The sequence below is a fragment of the Hippocampus guttulatus genome, chromosome 11 (assembly GCF_054856545.1).
Source record: "Hippocampus guttulatus isolate MCC_2025c chromosome 11, RoL_Hgut_1.0, whole genome shotgun sequence".
NCBI lineage: Eukaryota > Metazoa > Chordata > Actinopteri > Syngnathiformes > Syngnathidae > Hippocampus > Hippocampus guttulatus.
Genome location: NC_141271.1, coordinates 21,699,756 through 21,718,937, shown reverse-complemented (window position 1 = coordinate 21,718,937; position 19,182 = coordinate 21,699,756). Strand labels below are relative to the sequence as shown.

The 19,182-nt window shown below is 52.7% G+C and overlaps 1 protein-coding gene across 7 annotated transcripts; it reads right to left on the bottom strand.

Moving 5' to 3' along the window:
- Positions 1-323: 323 nt before the first annotated feature.
- hecw2a (HECT, C2 and WW domain containing E3 ubiquitin protein ligase 2a) lies at positions 324-18,877 on the bottom strand. 7 transcript variants are annotated; one of them, XM_086123553.1, is made up of 30 exons: positions 15,656-18,877; positions 14,813-15,401; positions 14,177-14,284; positions 13,821-13,915; positions 13,611-13,677; positions 13,238-13,407; positions 12,662-12,801; positions 12,459-12,559; positions 11,420-12,237; positions 10,873-11,167; positions 10,637-10,729; positions 9,914-10,064; positions 9,397-9,503; positions 9,197-9,321; positions 8,708-8,893; positions 7,784-7,918; positions 7,068-7,173; positions 6,889-6,985; positions 6,722-6,805; positions 6,573-6,658; positions 6,348-6,468; positions 5,730-5,843; positions 5,468-5,620; positions 5,302-5,400; positions 4,800-4,929; positions 4,453-4,599; positions 4,263-4,377; positions 3,962-4,047; positions 3,460-3,572; positions 324-3,355 (listed from the first exon to the last, which is right to left on the bottom strand). In XM_086123553.1, the coding sequence occupies exons 2-30, from the start codon at positions 15,189-15,191 to the stop codon at positions 3,244-3,246; spliced, it is 4,533 nt and encodes a 1,510-aa protein (XP_085979679.1). In that variant the 5' UTR covers positions 15,192-15,401; positions 15,656-18,877; the 3' UTR covers positions 324-3,243. The 7 variants fall into 7 exon arrangements, with proteins under 7 accessions (XP_085979679.1, XP_085979677.1, XP_085979678.1 ...); XM_086123551.1 differs by having other exon boundaries at positions 14,813-15,983; positions 16,053-18,877; XM_086123552.1 differs by having other exon boundaries at positions 14,813-15,983; positions 16,076-18,877.
- Positions 18,878-19,182: the final 305 nt, after the last annotated feature.

Genomic DNA, 19,182 nt, shown 5'->3' with positions numbered 1-19,182 from the left:
ATTTGGAAGTACACGAGGCGATTCAAAATGTGTTCAGTGTCGCAGTCAGGACGGCCCTCTACAGGAAACCGTAACTATAATGTGGCCCTTGACAAAAATGAGTGACACCCCTGTTCTAGGACATAAGGTTCAAATTTGGTCACAACTGAAAAAAATCTAGCAGACAACGTCTTTGAAATAACCAAATTGACTCAAAAAATGGCCACTTTGATTAAAAAAAAAAAAAAAAAGGAGTGACATTGGAATAATATCCTCCCGTCACATGTGGAGCGACCTACGGCACGGCGAAGGATTCGAAATGAAAGTAGACCCAACCAACGCTAGACCTCTTGAGCTCCTTTGGTACATTCGGTGCAAAATATATATTTATACACACAACAGGACAGATTTACAGTTATATACAAATAAGAGACAAACATGATGACCGCACACATGGTCCACATACGTGTGTTTTTGTATTATCATTGTTATTTTCTTTTGTCAAAACAGCCCTATGGGTTCACCGCCATCTCGCTAGCGATAACCATCGACCTATTACTAAGATAGGCAGGAAACGCGGGGGAAAGTGACGTTTTGCGGTAACATGCCATACGAGACACATTCAAACCGCGTTGCACATTCCCAGAGCTCATTCAAAGTGACTGATGCGCGCTACCGATGGAGCGCTCCTCCTTAGGTTCGACCCTCGGGTATGACCAGGTGAAGCGTGAGGGACTCGTGACCGAGATTTCCACTATGGGAAAAAAAAAACCCCCAAAACAACAATTCATCTCCATCTCTCTTTTTTTTTTTTCTGATAACAATATCGTCATGCAGAAAAAGCTAGTAAGGACAGTCAAGTAAGTGTCTTGCAACAGCGGCGCATGCAACATCAAGCTAGACCACGATGCCGTCACGGGTTTTAACGGCCCCCGGCGCAGCTCACAGAGCCGACCGAGAACCACTCGCATGCATGATGGGATAGAAAAATCTTGCCATGGCATCTCGCAGCGCACACGTTAGCGCTATTCGGGCCGGCGCTCGGCCGCAACTCGTTTGTACACTAAGGTTTCATTTTGCATGCGCGCCCGTCTAAAAAAAAAAAAAAAAAAAGAGATTATTTTTGCTAGCGAGGAAGTGTAAGACTGCGGCAAAGGGCTTTTAGTTGCGTGTGCCCGCGCAACGGTCTCTTTTATCGCATGCCGTCAAGGCAAACGCAGTGAGCGGCGTGGATTTAGAAGTCCCGCAAGTCGTAAGTTAGGTAGATCATTTTGGCGGATCGAACGGGTCTCGTCGTCTACGCGGGAACATGCGACGCCAGCCGGCTGGAAAACGTACGCCGCTTCTCACACAAAGTCCACGTCGGGGGTGCCCGAGTCTGGTCCTGGGGAGGCTTGTTTCGGTCTCTACTCCGACAAACATGTCATCGAGCTTTTCACAAGCCTGATAACAACCCCGATCGTTGCAATTAGGTGTGTTTGGAGGAGGGGCCGAAAACCGAATCTTCAGGACCGGACTTAGCCACCTCCCGGGTTAACATCATTCATCATTCTTGGCCGAACGACACGGTCAAGCTTCTTCTGAGCGATTTGTAGGACAATCGGGGGAAAGGCAAAGGGCAACAGAAGCATCGGCACATTTGGCATGAAAAGACAACGTCGGCCCCGACGGCAAGCCGAATAGTGACGGATTTGACATTTTGGGACTTGAAGAGACTCCTCCGCCTCGCCCCATCGTGTATGGCTCCAAAGCTGTTCGAGACTAGAGAAGATTCGTGAACTCCACGTGGAGCTTTCGAGCGCCTCGGTTCAAAGTCAGACACGGAAAAGCGGTCCCGTCCAAGCCCCGCGGCCCGTCGCGGCTTCGGATCCGGGCCGAACATTGCGTCCCGTTTGTAAAACCTTCACGTCTTCCGGCGCGTACCTTCGGCCCGGGCGTCGCCCGTCTCTGCAAAGCGACCCGCGCAAGAGCGGACCGGTTCTCTTGAGAGGGATTTCGAATTTCTATGGGGACGGAGAGGTGTGTCAGGCCGGTAAACATATCCGTGCAGTGGAGCGTGCGCATGTCGCTTTGTGGCAAAGCGCGCCTTGAGGATCGGGTGTCTCTCTGCGTGTCTGCGCTGTTGCGGGAGTTGAAACGGGCCCGCGCTTATGTCAGGATTCCAATACTGGTTAGGCGGGAGCCCTGACTGAACCCTCCCGATACGTCAAGGCGTAGGCGTGCGATGGTCGAGCGGGAGCCTATCGGAGGACGCGCCCTGGAATTTGCTTCACATTGCTGTGCTTGAAACCAAAATGGCAGACTTTGAACTTCAAACGTTTTCACGCGCCCCGTTATGACGGACACGCACGCGTTATGTCTGATTTCAACTAAATGGCCCGATGACATTTGGGTCTTTGAGACTTTTTTTGTGTTGCCCGGTCTGAGACGCCGCCATCCGACTTCTTAATCTCCAGCAGTAAAAACGGCGAATGGGCGCTTAGCACGCCCGCCTCACGGCGCACGGCGCACGGGCGCGGGCTTCGATTCTGGCGTCTGGACACTCTCGGTATGAATGCGAGCGACACGTGCCCTGCGATTGGCCGGTCACCATCAGAGGGTGTCCGCTGCCCGAAGGCGCTCGGGATAGGGTCCGGCACGCCCGCGCCCCCCCCCCCCCCCCCTGAGGAGAAGTCGATTGGAAAATGGACGGATGGATGAAAACGGTGAGGCGGATTCTAACTTTGGCGGGGGCGCAACCGAGAGGGCAATGGGCATCGAGAGCAGGCGGCCATGTTTCTGGGCCTGTTACGAACAAACACGTTCACCAGGAAAACAAAACCGCAGAGTTTGGGGTCCACGGGGTAGCCAATCGGAAAACCGGAGAAGGAGCGAGACCGACCGGGAGGGTTGCGAAGCACATCCACTACATTCAGTCCCAAAGCAGAAGCGCCTTTGGCCGTCTCTCCTCTTTTCCGCGGCGGAAATGTCATTCTTCCGTGCTGTTAAACACGAGCGATGCGTCGACATGTGAATTTAGCAGACGCAGTTGAGAGGTCCCCAAGAGGCTTCTTCATCGTCTCGCTTTAAGGTGCAGGAGGACACAAAGTGAATCCAGTAAACCGACCGCACTTCACCGAAGAGAGAAAGCGCACGCGTTGAGTCAAATACCACCGTGACGCTTTTGAAAAACACACTGTGGGGTTTTTCTCTCTTGGTTGGAGTGACATGTCTTTGTATGTGTGTGTGTGTGGGGGGGGGGGGGGGGTGATGGAGGAGGCGGGGTCACTCCAAACCGAAGGTGCTGGTCTCCTCCACGGCTGTCACCAGCTTCTCGTAGAGCATGGAGAAGGATGGGTAGGGTGGCAGGTCCAGACGATTGAAGCAAGTGTGCGCTCTGGAAGACATGCAGGGTTTTTTTTGGGGGGGGGGGGGATCATGTTTGGGCCCTTGAAATTAGAACATTTCAACTTTTTTTGTGGCCAGTCTGGGCAAAGCTACCTGGGTAAGGAGGTGATCTTGCCCCACTTCTCCACACAGAACCTGCGCGGTCCGTTGCTTCCGCGCAGCGAGGCGAAGCCCTCGTAAGGAATACTGGACGTGCCTGTCACAAACTACACACGCGGGGGGGGGACATTCTTCTAAGAGCTTGACGGCATGTTCGGAGCCATTTGCAGGAGTTTCATTTCAACGTGTGGGATTTTGGGGGGGGGGGGATTAATGGTATTTTACTTTTACTCTATTCAACGTGTGCAATTTTGGGCGGCTTTCGCGTCGTCTCATTTGTACCTGCGAAGTACGGGGAGGGTTGGGCTTATTTGCAATTGAAGCAGCAAGCATTCGCTGGCCACGTAAAATGACTCGGCGGGCCAGCCACATCTTGCGAATGCCAAAGCAAATGCGTTGTTGTTGTTGTGTTTTTTTTTTTGGTTTTGTCAAGACAGTACAGCCTCATGGCCAGGCGGTGGCAGCATGTGCGCATGTGCGGGTCCACGTGCCCCACCTGCAGTAGTCGCAGCCTCTGCTCATTGTTGAACCGCTCCACAGCTGCCCAGAACCAGCGTATCACGATGTGGTTGTCATGGTAACCTGCGGGAGGGGGGAGGAGGAGGGGGGGGGGGAGGCGGCGGAGCTTGCGTCAGAGGAATAACAAGAACCAAGTCGTGCCATCATTCGTCTGGATCGTCATACCAACATATTTTCAGCTACCTTACGACTCTAAAATGATTCTGCCCCCGCATGATATTTTCCTCCGGCTTGATTTTTCCCCGCCAAACGTGAGCATCGGCGCTCGGCGCACTGACCTCCCCTGTACTCGGTGTTGTTCCTCCAGTCGGCCAGGTCGATCTCGGCCGTGCCGGCGATGACCAGCTCCAGCTCTCTGGCGTCGAACACCGACACCAGTCGCACGTCCACCACCTGAACGGACACCGAGCGCAGCGGAGACGCCATGCAAAAGTTGCCGTTTTGCGGCTCGTCGGAAGCGGGCGCTACCTCGTAGAAGCCTCGGACCAAGCTTTCGGTTTGCTGAGCCACGCCCCTCTCGATGCGCCACTTGACCATGCGCTCGATGTACTCCTTCTTGTTCTTCTCCGTCACGGGGATGCCGGCCCCGCCGGGCTTCAGCTCTCGCTCGGTGATCTGCACGGTCAAACAAGTACTCGAATGGAGTACGCCGGACGCACTTTGGTTGGGATTTCGATAAGTCGGTCTGGACCGGCGCAACGTGCCGGATTTACAGGTGACTTGCGCATTAACCTGCGTAACGTGGGTGGATTTCCGGTCAGTTGATTTCAAACGATTTATTTATAACGGTGGGCTGTTGAGCCTCAAGTGCGCACCTGTCCGAAGACCTCCTCGTTGACTGTGAAAGTGAGATCCAGCATGTCCTCGATGTCGTTGTCCTTCATCCACTGCAGGCTCTGGTGGAATTCCTCGTCCAGGAACTCCAGGTCGCTCAGGTCGCACGGTCTGCATGAGTAAGCCAGTAAAAGATCTCAAAAGTCGTGCGGGATCAAGTCCGGCGAAAGTTGCCCGGGTCAAATGAAACTCCCCCCAAAATTGCACAGGTTTGTTGTTTGACTCCCATCACTATCACAAATGTCGGCTCGGGTCAAAATGCGGCTCATCAAAAATCCCGTACGGCAAAACGAGCTTAAATTCCGCAGAGTTGCGCGGGCTGAAATGACACGACTGTAAATTCCAGAAAAGTCGCGCCGTTGAAAAGGTGCACGCGGCCCGCGAGCGCATTTCCCCAAATGCGAGATACCCTAAACGACATCAATATTCAGTTCTTAAGTGCTGGCATGCGCTCGTCGCAAAGCGTCCGGTTGCAGGACTTACATGCGGAGCAGCCCCTTGTAGAAAGGACGAGTAAAGAAGGCATCCAGCAGATACTGATGAACCAGAGCCAGTCCCAGAATGCGCCCGCTAAAACGAAACCTTGGGACACCAAACACAGGCGTTTCCGAGAGGTGCGACAAACGCTCGTAAAAGCTCACCGCCTCACCATTCGTGGTGATTATCCACAAAGGCCGACATGGGGCTGATCTGGACCGTGTACGTGTCGTTGGCCGAGTATTCAAACAGGCCGTAGTAAGGGTTGAAAAGCTCTCTGGACACCAGGAAGAAGAACTCTCTGGACGGGCCGCTGTAGTCCAGCCTGCCAGCCCCCGCCCCCGAACGTAATCACATCGCCACATCATCATCCACCTCCATTTCCGCCGGACGAAAAGTCAGCCACGTGCGAGGCGACGATGGCTTATCCTCACCCGTCCTCGCCGACGAAGCTGACGTAAAGTTTACTCCTCTGCAGGTCTTTGCGGGAGTAACACATGATTTGGTTGAAGGCGTCCTCCAGGAGGTGGTCCCGCCGTATGATGAGCCTGAGGGCACGCGCGCCGCGCTTGTTAGCGTTAACGGCGGGTCGCGGCGCGGCGCGGCGCACTATCCGTCCATGCGTTTTCAAATGCGCTTCTCCTCAGGAGGGCTATCCCGGCCGTCTTCGGGCACGAGACGACGGGGTGCGCCCTCAAGGGTCGGCCGACCGATCACGGGGCACACATCCACAAACAACCCTTCGTGCTCACAATCGACTGAAGGACAATTTAGAGCAGGGGTGTCAAACTCGCTTTTATCGCTTTCGCGGAGCGCATTAAAAGACGTGGCGTGGCGGGGCCGGATCTGGCCCTCGGGCCTTGACTTTGACACCGGTGAGCATTCAATCAACCTAGCATGCATGTTTCGGGAATGCGGGAGGAAACCGGAGCGGCCGGAGAAAACCACGGGAGAACACGCGAACTCCGCACAGGAAGGCCGCGGCCGGAATCCAACCCTGCCCCGCCGCAACGGGAGGCCGCCGCGACGAAAGTCAAGTAGGTTGCACGTACTTGACTTTCCCCGGTCCCTGTCCATATCCTTTAGTCTCCAGTTTCCGATAGAAGTTCCTCAGTTTGGCCTCAAAATCTCGCTTGTAGGGCGCCGGAGCACGCGCGTTGGCTCGTTGGGTGCCTAACAGAGAAAAACGAGAAAAACAAACGGGAGACGGAGAGACAATGGTGTCCAAAGTCCACAGAGGCGCCCTCCGGTCCAGGCTGCTACAAAAATGGTCTCACCCGGGGAACTCTGAGGAGATGAGGACAGGCTGTAATTTGGGTGGAGCAAAGGTGGCACGTACGACATCACCTCGTCTTCAAATAAGCTGCGGAGGGAAAAATCTAATGAATCGAGAGAGATCTCACTCAAAAGAGCACACGGGACTGACCTGAGCAGCATGACGAGGTCGGCGTCCCCGGAGAGACGCACCAACCCGACGGCGCCCTCGCTGCGGATGAACTGCACCTTTTCCCTGCAAACACACCGCAGACTCACTGAGGCTTCCCTCACCGAATTCAAGGTGGATGATGCTGATGCCGAGACAGCGGGACCCACTTGAGCGAGTTGTTCCTGGCGAGCTCCGGTTGTCTTTCCTGCAGTACCTCAAAGACGTTGGGCTGCCTGAGGAAGGCCACAATCTTGTCATTGTAGGCTGCGGGATCACAACGAGAAAGAAAGATGACATGAAAGGGGCGTGGCCGCGGCCCGGCGTGCTGTTTTTTCCGCTCACGTACCCACGGGCACAACGTCGTGGTACTGGCCGGAGCGACTGGACCCGCTGAAGGTGCTGGAAGCTCGCGGCGCGGCGGGCGAGTTGCTTTGCCGCGAGTCGTCGGCCACCTGCGGCGGAAGGAGGCGCTGAAGGCTCAGGTGGCATCCAAGTTCTGACACCCATGCGCACACTCGCTCATTTTGTCCCGTCATTTTGGCGGGCTACGCCCTCGACTGGTCTCGAGACACGAGTGACCCCGCTGAGGATTTTTCGAGATACTAGCCGACGATCGGGCGTTTTTTTTTTTAGATATAAGCGCAGTATGGTGGCCGCTGGCTCAACTCCATTCACGAGAAGCAGGGAATAGGTAAACACCAGAAGTAGAGGAAATGCTGACAAAGACTTTTCCTTTTTGAGTCGATTGACTTCTGCCATCACGGTATGATTTTGTGAAACGTGACATTTCGGAGGGCTATTTTTCTCATGACAAAAAGACGACAGAAATGCTTTGTTCTGTGTTGTTTTCTGGAGGCTGGAACGGATTAACGGCATTGCCCTTCATTTCAATCCGAGATGTTGACTTGAGATACGAGGGTGGTCGAGGGATCCATTCGACTCAAATGTCAGGGCACGACTGCAATTCTTTTTAAGAAACAAACATCGTCAACCGGAGAGCGAAGCCCGGGACAAGCCGGCCGCGTGCCCGACGACCACCGGGCCGTCGCTGCGGTAACTCACCTCGCCGGCGCTGTGGCTGCGTTGGCGGCTCAGATGCTGGCGGTGGGCCAGCAGCCCGGTGGAGCGCGAACTCTGGAGAGGCAGCCGTGGATCGATGAAGGTTGTGGAACGACAGTTGTGATCCACAAAGAAGGGCTGAGGGGGCGAGACGCAAATACGTTTAGTTGCGTCGCGCGTCCGTTCGGTGCTCGCCTCCCGCACCGCCACCCTCCCAAGAACTGGAATAGCGAAGCCTACCGTGACAAACTACCTGATCTTCGGAATCTGGGAGGAAGCAATTATCCTCTTAGAGACAACTCGACACCACACTTCAACAACTGCAGCATGAGCTCATTTTTTCAACGACCTTTGGTATCAGAGTGATGTGTTCCCTTCTAGAGGGCGCGTACACAGCGAGTCACGGTGCCAAAATGAAGAAGGGGTTCATCAAGGGCAAGAAGTGGAAGCTCGTAGAGAGGCCAAGTCACTCTCCCGACGTAAACACTATCCAGCATGCATTTGACCTATTGTTAGGGGAGTAACCACTCCAAAACAAGAACAAAGATAACGACCCAAAACAACAAAGGAGAGCTGCAACAAGTTCATCACGGGCAAGAATGGAAAAGGTTTTCGACACGGCCGAGCAAAAGAAAAGAAAAGAAAACAAAGGAATTTATTGTCGTCAAAAAGTGGAAGATTGGAGACCATTCAAATTTTTGACTCCAAACCCACAGAGCATGCAATTGACCTGCGTGAAAGGAGACCGAAAAGCAACAGAGACAATAAGTGGAAGGTCATGGACCAGACATGTCACACCCCAGACTTAAAGCATAGAGAGCACGGCGCAAGTCGTGGCCATCGGTCAGGAGGGGAAGTGTGTGGAAACTAGCACGGAAAGTCATTACGGGGGTCGTTGTCAGATTGCTGGAAATGGCTCCCACCCACCTTCCCGGTTTGGTCGTGTTTCATTTCCCAGCCCCGGGGAAGCTCCAGCTGCTTGTTGGAGAACATGTTGAGGAAGGTGACCAAGTCTCGGTTGTGCTGGTAGCGCTCAAAGTAGTGAGCGTCTCGCCGCACCTTGCTGATCATATGCTTCAGGCAGGTGTTGCTCGTAAACATGCGGTAGGCACTCTGGAGAGGAGAGAAAGACTGAGCTTTGGAGGCTCACCCGCATGCGTTTGATGCTATTTTCTTCCCCTTGCCGAGCGGAGGTGATCTAAGTCTGCCGATTTCTTTGCTGTGACTAGGCCTCGACATGCACCAAAAGGCTCCGACGGCATCGAAGTCCTATCAGGGGATTTGTTCAAACAGGCCCCGGGTTTGCTGCCTTACAAAGTCATGACTTAAAATGACATCCATGCGGAACATTTGGACACAACTAAGGACACGAGGGGACTCGGCGTGCAGGTGAACCAAGCAGCGGAGGTCACTGACGGGGTTAGAATGCAGCACAGTAAAGAAGTCGGGACTGCACAGGAACTTGGCGCTGGGCGACTGGAGCAGCAACGACAGACGGGAACGACCGTTCGAGTGAGCAACGACGCCGTCTCGTCTGTATTCTACGAGAGAGCAAAGACAAAGGCATGCTGGTCGAACGCAGAATGTCAGTCTACCATAGGTGTGTTCAAACCGACCGGAAATGGAGTGAGGGATCAGTTCGGGTTCTGCTTCGGGGAGCAGGTCAGCAGTGCTTTCTTCTGTTCTATCACTGTTGGTTATGGTCCTTCTGATGCTCTGGTATCTGGTTCAGGAAAGGACAAAAAATACGGTGTCGAGTTTGAGCTGTTGCGTTTCCGAAAGAAAGAAAGAAAAAAAAAAACAGTTCCTCAAAGGAGTTATTCGTACTATTGAGACTCTGCGGAGCATCCTTACAAGGAATGTCCCTGAGCGACTCTGGGAGACAACTCTTGGATTCACAGGCAGAAAATAACAATGACCTTACCAGTTCAATCCACGAAAAAGTTTTTAAATGTCATACCCAGCAAGGGTGGCTCCTCGGATCTGGTTTTTCTTTGTTTCTTTTTTCACTTTTCTCCAAAATGATTCGTACAAAATGACGCAAATATGACTAATTCTGAATCTTTTTTGGTGCGGGGAAGAGAAACCATGACGCCGATTGCTGCACAAGTTCACATTTTTGTCAACTCTCACCTGCGGTTGAGTTGCTCCATCTGCTGAATGGAGTTGGACCGGGTCAGGCCCTGTGGCGCTGGGGGTCCAGTAGGCCTCTGCCACGTCGTGGTCCTGTTCACGTGGTCCACAAAAAAGATCCTGCCATGGCTGTCGATCCGGGCCTCCCAGTCTGAGAGAACACAAGCAGGGCTGTGTTCAGCGTCAACTTCCAAAAGGAGATCTCGTAAGCTGCACTTCATTGAGGACTTAGTGAACAAAAGTGCGCTAGAAGATACCCGACAGAATTTTACCAGTTGGATGGAAAAGAAGTGGAGGATTTTTGACCGGTTGAGTCACTCTCCAGACGTAAACCCTACAGAGCATGCATTTTACCAGCTCAACGCAAGACAGAACAGAGTAACACCCAAAAAACAACAACAAAAACTTTCACACAGCAACACGAAACTGGGTGGACCTGAAAAACTCTTGCGGAGCCTTGCCTGCATGGGAACAGGAAATTGACCATTTTGCTTCAATTCTAGGGCTCACACTTAGTCGGAAAGTCGGATCCAAACATCAGTTGCAAGACACAAGTTTCACCAATCGACCAGTGCACATGGATGGACGGAAAAAGTATCTAGCAAGAAGTTGGCTACTTGGGGTGGATTCAGCCATTTTGAGCGAATTTCAGGGCTTGCACTCGACTAGAGGATCCACCTAATCAGAAGCAGGTATCCCAGCCATCGAGACATAAAGGCTTACTCGGTGGCAGGGGCTCGTCCACTCGTTGGTAACGGTGAATATCATGCCGTACAGACGGAAGCGACCGAACAGGGTGACCGTTGACAGGCGTGCCTGGGTACAGACAAACAAACATAAACTGAGGATTTTGTCCCAGTACAGTTCTTGTGTCTCGACATATTCAGCTGGAGTGCTCATGTGAAGTTGGAGCCTAAGGCTTGACGTGACTGCGGAAAAGTCAAAAGACCTCGCCATACCTTCCTCTCCATCCGTTTCTGTGGTAACTTGCTCGGACTCCACAGATGCCGTCTCCTCATGCGGCTTAGACTCATCGCCGTCCGGTTCTTCGGACGTGCCGCCCGCCGCCCGCAGACTCAGCTTTCTCACGACTATCTCCTGGGATTCCAGAGCCGACGAGGCTGCTTCTCCTTCAGCCTCGGGACAAATGCCAAGCCCGTCATCCTCACAGCCTACAGGCGGAGTGGACGGCGGGGTGCCACCGATCGCATCTCCCCCCGGATCGATGGCTGCATCGGCCCCTTCATCTGCTTCCTACAAGGTTAGCGGAAAGGAAAAAAAAAAGTAGGACTTTTTCATGGGTGGAGTGAGAAAAGTCAGAAAAAGAAATCCCCCATTAAAGTACAACTACCTGAAAAACATACCTCAATACAGTATGAAAGTATTTGTATTTTGTTACTTCCCAACACTGAAGAGTCCACAAACGTAGAGTGGCGCTTCCAAAAGGGTGTGAACAACAGCGAAAGAGAAGGAGATCACTGGGTCGAAAGAGGACCAAGAACTCACCAGAGCTGTGGTCAACGTGATCGGACAACTATCTGAGGAAGACACGACCGTCTGTGGGGCTGTGGCCATGGAGCACGTGTCCACCTCTGAAGAAGGCTCCTCGGTCGGTCCTCTTCCCGCCTCTCCACCCTCTGGCAAAGCGGTGCGGGACGTGGCTTCTGTGAAAAGTGCCTCCTCTGCCTCAGAGAAGACCTCTGCCTCCAGAATGTCCTCCTTTTCCAGACTGGCCTGCACCTTGGGGGCCACCTGGGCTGTCTCTTGAGTACCCGCAGTCTCTGGTTCTTCATCGGCAGATTGCTCCGGGACCAGCTGCGGCTCAGGAGACGGCACGTCGTCATCGGGACCGCTATTATTATCCGGAGGGTCCCCATTAAGTAGCAGCGGAGAGGGCAGCATGGGAGGCATCTCTCCAAACCCGGAGCGCTCATCATCCTCATCCGAGTCGATGTGCAACATGTCGCTGAGCCGCGTGTGCGTGGGGAAGCTGGAGCGCAGTTTTGGCGAGGCCGCGCCCAATGGCCTTTCCCCGGGACCCTTGGGGGCCTCGATAGCATCCAGACCCTCGCTGAGAGACCTCTGGAGCAACTCGCGCCGGTCCAAAAACCTCGCCCCGGCTCTGACGAGTAGCAGTTCCTTTTCCGGGGAGGCTGCCGCTGCTGCCCCGCCTTCCCAGATACCTTGAGAACTCTGCGATCCGGTGGGGGAGGGCTCAGGTGAAACCACTCCTGGAAGGTGATGAGGAAGGTCCTCGTCATCTGAAGGCGTCCCCGGAGCTCCGTTGAAGGTCGAAAGGCCAATGATGGAATCTGGAGAGGCACCTGGGCAGGAGGAACATCGTCTGTGACCCATCTATTTTCAAGGGTCATGTTGCAAGATTAGTTTGACATGACTTTCAAATGCTTGGCCTCAGAGATTGTGGTACATTTAGAGTTGACGACGTAAACATCGGCAGTTAATATATCGGGAGGGTTTGGCACAGGTCCAGTCAATGGTTTTTTTTTCTTCTATTCGCGTCGTGTCTCGGTCCCAAATGCCTTACCATCGGGTCCTGTCGAAGTGAGTTCAACTTTGAACTGTAGCTGTCCGCTGACGTGCTCCGTGGGGATGCGTCGGCACAGGGGAAAAGTCACAGGCTGGACTCTGAGACGCAGAAAAAGGTCGGACTTATCTATGTATTATTTTGGCATAGGCCGGTATTACTTTTCAGTTCGGTAAGACCACATTTGGCCGGAGATTACCTACCCGGATATTTTCTCAAGAAGCCGCTGCACGGGGATGGTCAACTGGCCAAGGAAGCGCTTGATGATGGGTCGACTTTTGGCAAACTTGTCCTTGACTTCAATGTACAGGATGTCTGTCAGCAGCGCTACAAATGTATATTTCTGGAAAGAGAGACCCACATCGACCTGGGTTAGGAGTGTAGTTGGGTGTAGGGCAGGTTAAGGAAAACAGGTTTGGGGCTAACGGGTAGGGGTGATGGTATGGTGATGAACTCAATTGCTCTTTGGGTGAAGGTTTTGGTTCAAGGGCATGAGGTAGGATTAGTGGGTTATGGGGTGAAGGTTAGGCAGTAAGGGTTCAGGCTTAGGCTCCCCTTATGGGAAATGAACTGAAGGGTTAGAGGTTAGGGCTTAGGGAGGGATAGGGTGGGTTTAAGGTTTAGGGCTTCGGAGTGAAGGAATAGGGCCGGGGTATGGGTTCAGCGTTCGGCTGTCGGGTAATCGTGAGATTATCCTTTCGGTATCGTGATGGATGAAAGGTTTGGGCTTCGAGTCAATGTTGCTTTTAGGGTTTGATCTGAAAGAATGTCATAGTGACCTCGCCATGCCAAACCGGATTGACAGTGTTGGCAATGATGGCCGAGCGACGCTCCTGTCCGTGGTGGCTGAACACAGGAAAGACACTCCTCTTCCCAGGGTGGATGGACATCTTGAGGTAGGGATCCGGATGGAAGAACATGCCTTTCTTCAGGCCGGTGGCACGCAGATCTGCGAGCGCACATCAAGTTGCAGAACTTGGGACATTTCAGTAGCACGCCGAGTGGTGTCGGTGGAGGTGCCGTAATCCAAACCATTGAACACTTGGACCGTAGTTTGGGGGGTGGATTTACTGTACAGTCATCTTATTTTCACACAGATTTATCTGGTTGGGGGTGTACAGCACTGAAACGTATGAAAACATGTCAACTCACCTGTTAACGTGAAGCTTATCAGTTTCCGAGGATGTTCGACACCCACCTGCTCAGCAAGACCCTCCACCTAAAAAAAGTCAGAATGATTCAAAATCGTGGTTCTATTTGCACGTGGGCAAAACAATTGTGAACTCTTTCAATTCAGGGCGGCAGGGCGGTCGGGGTTGCGGGTGTGGGGTTGGGGGGGGATTCTCTGCAGAAGTGACACACCAGGACAGCTGTATTCTTTACAGTGATGCAGGGGGTCGTTGCTCTCAGGGCTCCGCTCACTCCGTGATAGTACTTGAAACAGATCCTGGTCTCCGCTGTGAGATGGGGTGGCAAAAACAGTTGGCGCTGTGAGCAGTGTTGAACGAGCCCCCCCCCCCCAATGATTTCTGTTCTGCCTCTTTGGCTCATTTGGGTGAGTCCCCTCCTTGGAACTCGCCAAAGAGCAAACCCCGGGATTCGCCCGAAAGGGCTGCTTTAACTCCAAATGTCTTACTTCGTATTCAAATGGCATGAGTCTTTTTCATGCACCCTGTTATGATGCAACTGGTATCCGTGGCCTCATCTGAGTCACTCACGTTCCATGAAGTAGGGCCCCGCCTCCAGCCTCCAAACGATCTGACCCTTCTGGGTGCCGTTGACCCCTCGGTTCTTACAATCCCACACGTTTGATGGACTGGTCTCATCTGGAGAATAATGGGAGACCAGAACACAACCTGAAACCAGTTGGTGCCCCGAATTCTGATTGTCCAGGAACAGTTGAAAGAAGACAAAAAACTGTCAGACACAAATACAAAATGTCACACCCATTAAAGGCGTACATCCAACACACGAATAAGACAATGTGGACACGTTTTTATATATATACTGTATATGGTCAACTCAACCCTGTCCCTTCGCCCACTCAGCTCCCTTCGCCACTTGTGTCAGTTGCTTGTATTTAAGTTTCTTGCATTCTTGCTGTCTTTGTAGGTTCGTTGTTTGTCAGGTGTCTCTGTCCAAGTTCAGTCCAGTCCAGTCATGGCTTTTTCCTCGTCCTTGAGACTGTTATTTGTTGACTTTTATTCATGTTGCATATTTGATAATCCAAGGACGTTGTTTGTTTTTGCTGTTATTTTTCTTTTTGAGTCCATTCTGCTTCTTGGCAATCGAGTCTTCATCCCCCCATATTCCCCTTCAAAACAAAAATTGACGTTCCACAATCACAGTCTTACCGATATGGTAGAGGCCAATCCAGTCGGTGGCATCCACTTCCTCCTTGATGTCCCAGGATATGACGAGGGTCTGGCCCCGGTTCAGCGTGAAGTCCAGGGCGGACGCTGTCAGCGAGGACCTGGTTTGCGAGCTCACCAGGTCGGTGTCGCTGTTGGCGCGGGACAGGGCGACGGGGCCGCCCACCATAGACACGGCATCCAGTGAGGCCCCGCCCCTTTCCGCCAGACTGCGGAGGTTCTCCGGGCTGAGAGTGTGCCGAAGGTTGGGGCTGCGTCTCCGGGGCGCTGCGAGGTGCTCGCGGCCCCCGATTGCCAAATTGGGCGCGTTGTGGGTGCGGGTCCTGGCTGGGAGGACGGCGGTGGCGAGGGACGGACGCATGTTGTTTCTTGAATGTTATTGATGATGCCGTTTAGCGAGGGAGGCGGCGGTCTCTAAAGACAGGACGCATATCAGTGACCGTCATCGACGTGGGACGCTTTTCGGTAGGACGGAGCAGGTTTTCGGGAGGGTTTTATTGAGAACGTGAGTCCCCCCATCATAACACAAGTTCTCTGTCTCTCCGGTGTGAAATATTTGGTCAGTCAGTACCTGGAGGCAAGGGAGGACAGGAGAACTCATGAAATGACAGAACCACATTGTCTGAGCAATATGACTGATTAGCTGGACTGAACGTGAGGCAGGTTTCCACACAAGAAACGAAATCCCCCTTTGGGGACTTTGGAGCGTAAACGCCTGGGCAAAGTAAAACAAAACAAGAATGAAAGCATTTCATATTTCGGTCATCTCAGAAGTGAAACCGGAAAATGTCGCTTTTCACGGAAATACAACAGAAGAACACTCACTCGCGACGAACTCGCCAAACATTCTCAATCTGGACCGTTTCCACGTTTTAATCTCTGTCCCGTTGCGGATTACAGATCAATTCGGGGAAAATGACAGGAGGGTCTGATTGCTTTGACGGTCCGAAAATAGCACCGCTGCAATGATGAGAATCCCTCCTCGTGACTGAGACACCTGGAAGCAAAGTCAGTCGAAGGCCAAATAGAAGCCTGCCGTGCGGCGGGTCCACCGTCAAATTAAAGATGAGTGCCAGATCGCCACCAATGCTTCAACTGTGTGGAGTAGCCGCTTCAATCGACGCAACTCTCTTCGCCCAGCGAGCACCAATTTCTGGGGATGGAAAAGGGCTATGAGTGACTCGTTACGTCAGACGTGCATAACATTGTCTTGAAATCCTACTTTTAAACTTGGAAAACTCTAACCCAGGTTTTTTACGTCCTACTTGGAAAGCCAAACCCTCAATGCTGTGGTGCATGTGGAGACGAAGGATCCCTCTGTGCCTGGCTGCAGGTGACCGCGGCAGCACTTGATCGCACGGCAGAACGGGCACCTTGGGGAGCACGCACGCGCACACGCGCGGCTCGGCTAAAGGTCATTGAACCCTGTGAAAAGTGGCCATTGTATCAAGAGCGCACGGGGAAAGAAGAAGACCAAAGCGGCGGATGAAGATTTTCCTGCGGCGCAGTCGCGGAGGCGCCGTGAGCTTGCCCGGCGAAAGGCCGCGATGACTCATGACGACGACGGCGGCGCGTTGTCACGATCTGCTTTCCGCTCATTTGGCCGAGTGGCTATAAAAGACGTTTTGTTTGTTTTCTGGCAGCCGACAGAGGCAGGACAGAATCAGGAAATATTCCAATTTGGCCTCAAAAGGTCCACTCAGCACTTCAGGGAGGTCAAGTGTCGGGAACCTGATTTTGAAAGGCTAGCGCTGGCTTGAAAACTTACCCTCACTCGATAGCTTCATTTGGAATCCTGACACAAGGCTGGCAACCCGATTTGAAACTGGAACTTTGGCTCGAAACCGACATTTCAAAACAGAGGCTGCCGCTTGAAACCCCAATTTGAAACTCGAAACATTTGAAACTCCGACCCTGTCCGGAAAAAAAAGCCCAACTGCGCAATTCTGATCCTCGCTCGAAACACCCAAATTGAACGCGCCTCAAATGATGTGAAATGTCAAATTGGAGGCGGTGCAAGTAAATGTATCATCTACCAGCTGTTTTTTTTCTTTCAATTCGGGAATATTTCTTATCGCTGACAAACGCTTGCTCAACACATCGGCCCCATTGAGCAGTATACGCGTCACCGTGTCACGTGACTCGAGCTCACTCCAGTAAACAACAACCACGGATATGAACATGGGACGCGCATGCTCAGCTCATTTGCATGCTTTCCATTCCCGTTGATGGAAAAGTCGCCCCTGCTAGCTTGGGCGCCGCGTAGGCACATCTGTCGGCCCGCTCGGGTTTCCCGTCGATCTGTGACAAGAGATCGCACGGAGCGGTCTCTCTGCTGCTGGCGCCACAGCGCCAGAAAACAACAGTCTGGAACGAGCAGACTTGGAAAAGTGCCGCACAAACAGGCGTTTGGACTCCAAGGCACGCTGTTTTCTGCCCTTTCAATCTCGAGTCTGTTTGTTCTGTCACTGTCTCAGTCTTACACTTCCGCCAAGGTTGCCATGATGAGCGCACAGCAAAGAGCTGAGATCAGCACAGCTTTTGAGCAGAAGATAAAGACGCGTGGGTGAATCTCAGTTTCTCGTGTCCAACGTGAGGGAGAGAAATGCTCAGACGTTGAAAGTCGGACAAGTTTAGGCATGCTAGACGGGATGCTGAAGGGGCCAAGCCCCCAAAACAACTGACAAACAACAACATCTGAACTACGCAAGGCCAAATATTGGAAACTAGGCCGGGCAAGTGTCCATCCAAACTGGAACGCTATCGAGCGGGTCTCGCCAACCTTTTTGAAGCCGAGAACGACTTATTGGCTGCTGATTAGCGTCAACGGTTTCATACACCCTTCTGAAAGAACACATTTGCTGCAATTACATTTCGTCACGGCGTTTACGGCACTGGGCGACGGACACCCTGAACTGGTGGCCAGCCAATCGCTGGGCACACATAGACGAACAACCGTCCACGCTCACAATCACAACGAGGGACCGTTTTGAGTGTTCGGTCAACCTGTCATGCATATTTTTGAAATGTGAGAGGAAACCGGAGTACCCGGAGAAAAGCCACGCAGGCATGGGGAGATCATGCAAACTCCACACAGGAACGCCGTAACCGGAATCGAACCCTGCACCTCTTCCAACGTGCTAATTTCCCGTTGCTTATTGGCTAACAATCATGCTCGATCAGAAATCACTCGATATCAAATTGGGGCCAATGTGGCCCCTGAAGAACTCCACTGAGTTTGAAGGCCTGAATGCTCCAGTACTATTCGGGAGCGGGGCAGTAGGTTGTGGGGGTGGGCGGGCTCCTTCCCCGACAGCTCATCCACAGGTTGGCGACCCTGCCATCTTTATTTACCTTCCACGCACGCACGCACGCACATTCTTTCTAATGAATACAGAGCCATTTATGCAAGACACTGAAGCGAGAAGGTGTGCGTTGGGGATTAAAATGGTGATTACACAACGACTCGCCCCCCCCCCAACTTTAATTATTCTCCACGCTTGTAGTGCCTTGCATGCACGACATGCATGCATCATTCATGCGTGGCGATTGGATTACTGTGGGGATTCCCTACGTCATTTTCCACGCTCGATGATCAGCTTGCAAGGAAACGCGTGCACGCGAACGTCGACGACACGACACGACACCACCGGGAGGCCATCGCGCTTACCTTTTGACGCAGAGGCAAAAAAAAAAAAAAAAGACGCCCAAATAGCAGCAGGAGGACGAAGAAGGGATCACGCAGGTTCTTCTTCCCTGCTTGCAGCTCGTTATCCCCGCAGTCCAAATGAGGCGAGACGGGCGGGGTGCAGCGGCGCTTGGCGTGGGCCCCTCCCACACCCACGAGCACATCCACCAGCGGTCGGGGAGAGTCACGTAGAGCCGGGATGGATGAATGACTGGATGGACGTACGGACGGACGGATGAGTGGATGGTGGTCCCCGACAAGCAGACCGCCAACCCCAAAAAATATACCAAATAAGTGGCTCCTCCTACTGCACTTTTGCTGTGGTTCTGTGCCAGCGTTTTTGAGTGGCCACATGACGTCTTCAGGGGTTCCTGTGCACAGAGATTTGGGGGGAGGGGGGGGGGGGAGCTGGTGCTTGCCGCAGAGCGCGAGGGAGGACGATTGCCACTACAACGGCGCCCCCTGGCAGGCCATGTGGACGACGTGCAATCACTCCATTTTTGGTTTTGATTTTCATGATTGAGTTGGCAAGTGTTTCATGTATTATTCTTTTTTTAATGATCATTTCTGATATTTCTTTTCCAATTATATTCTGGATTTTATATACTTGTGGCTGGCAAAATGTACAACCATGTGGACCGGTTACATTTTTTAGGCACTTCAG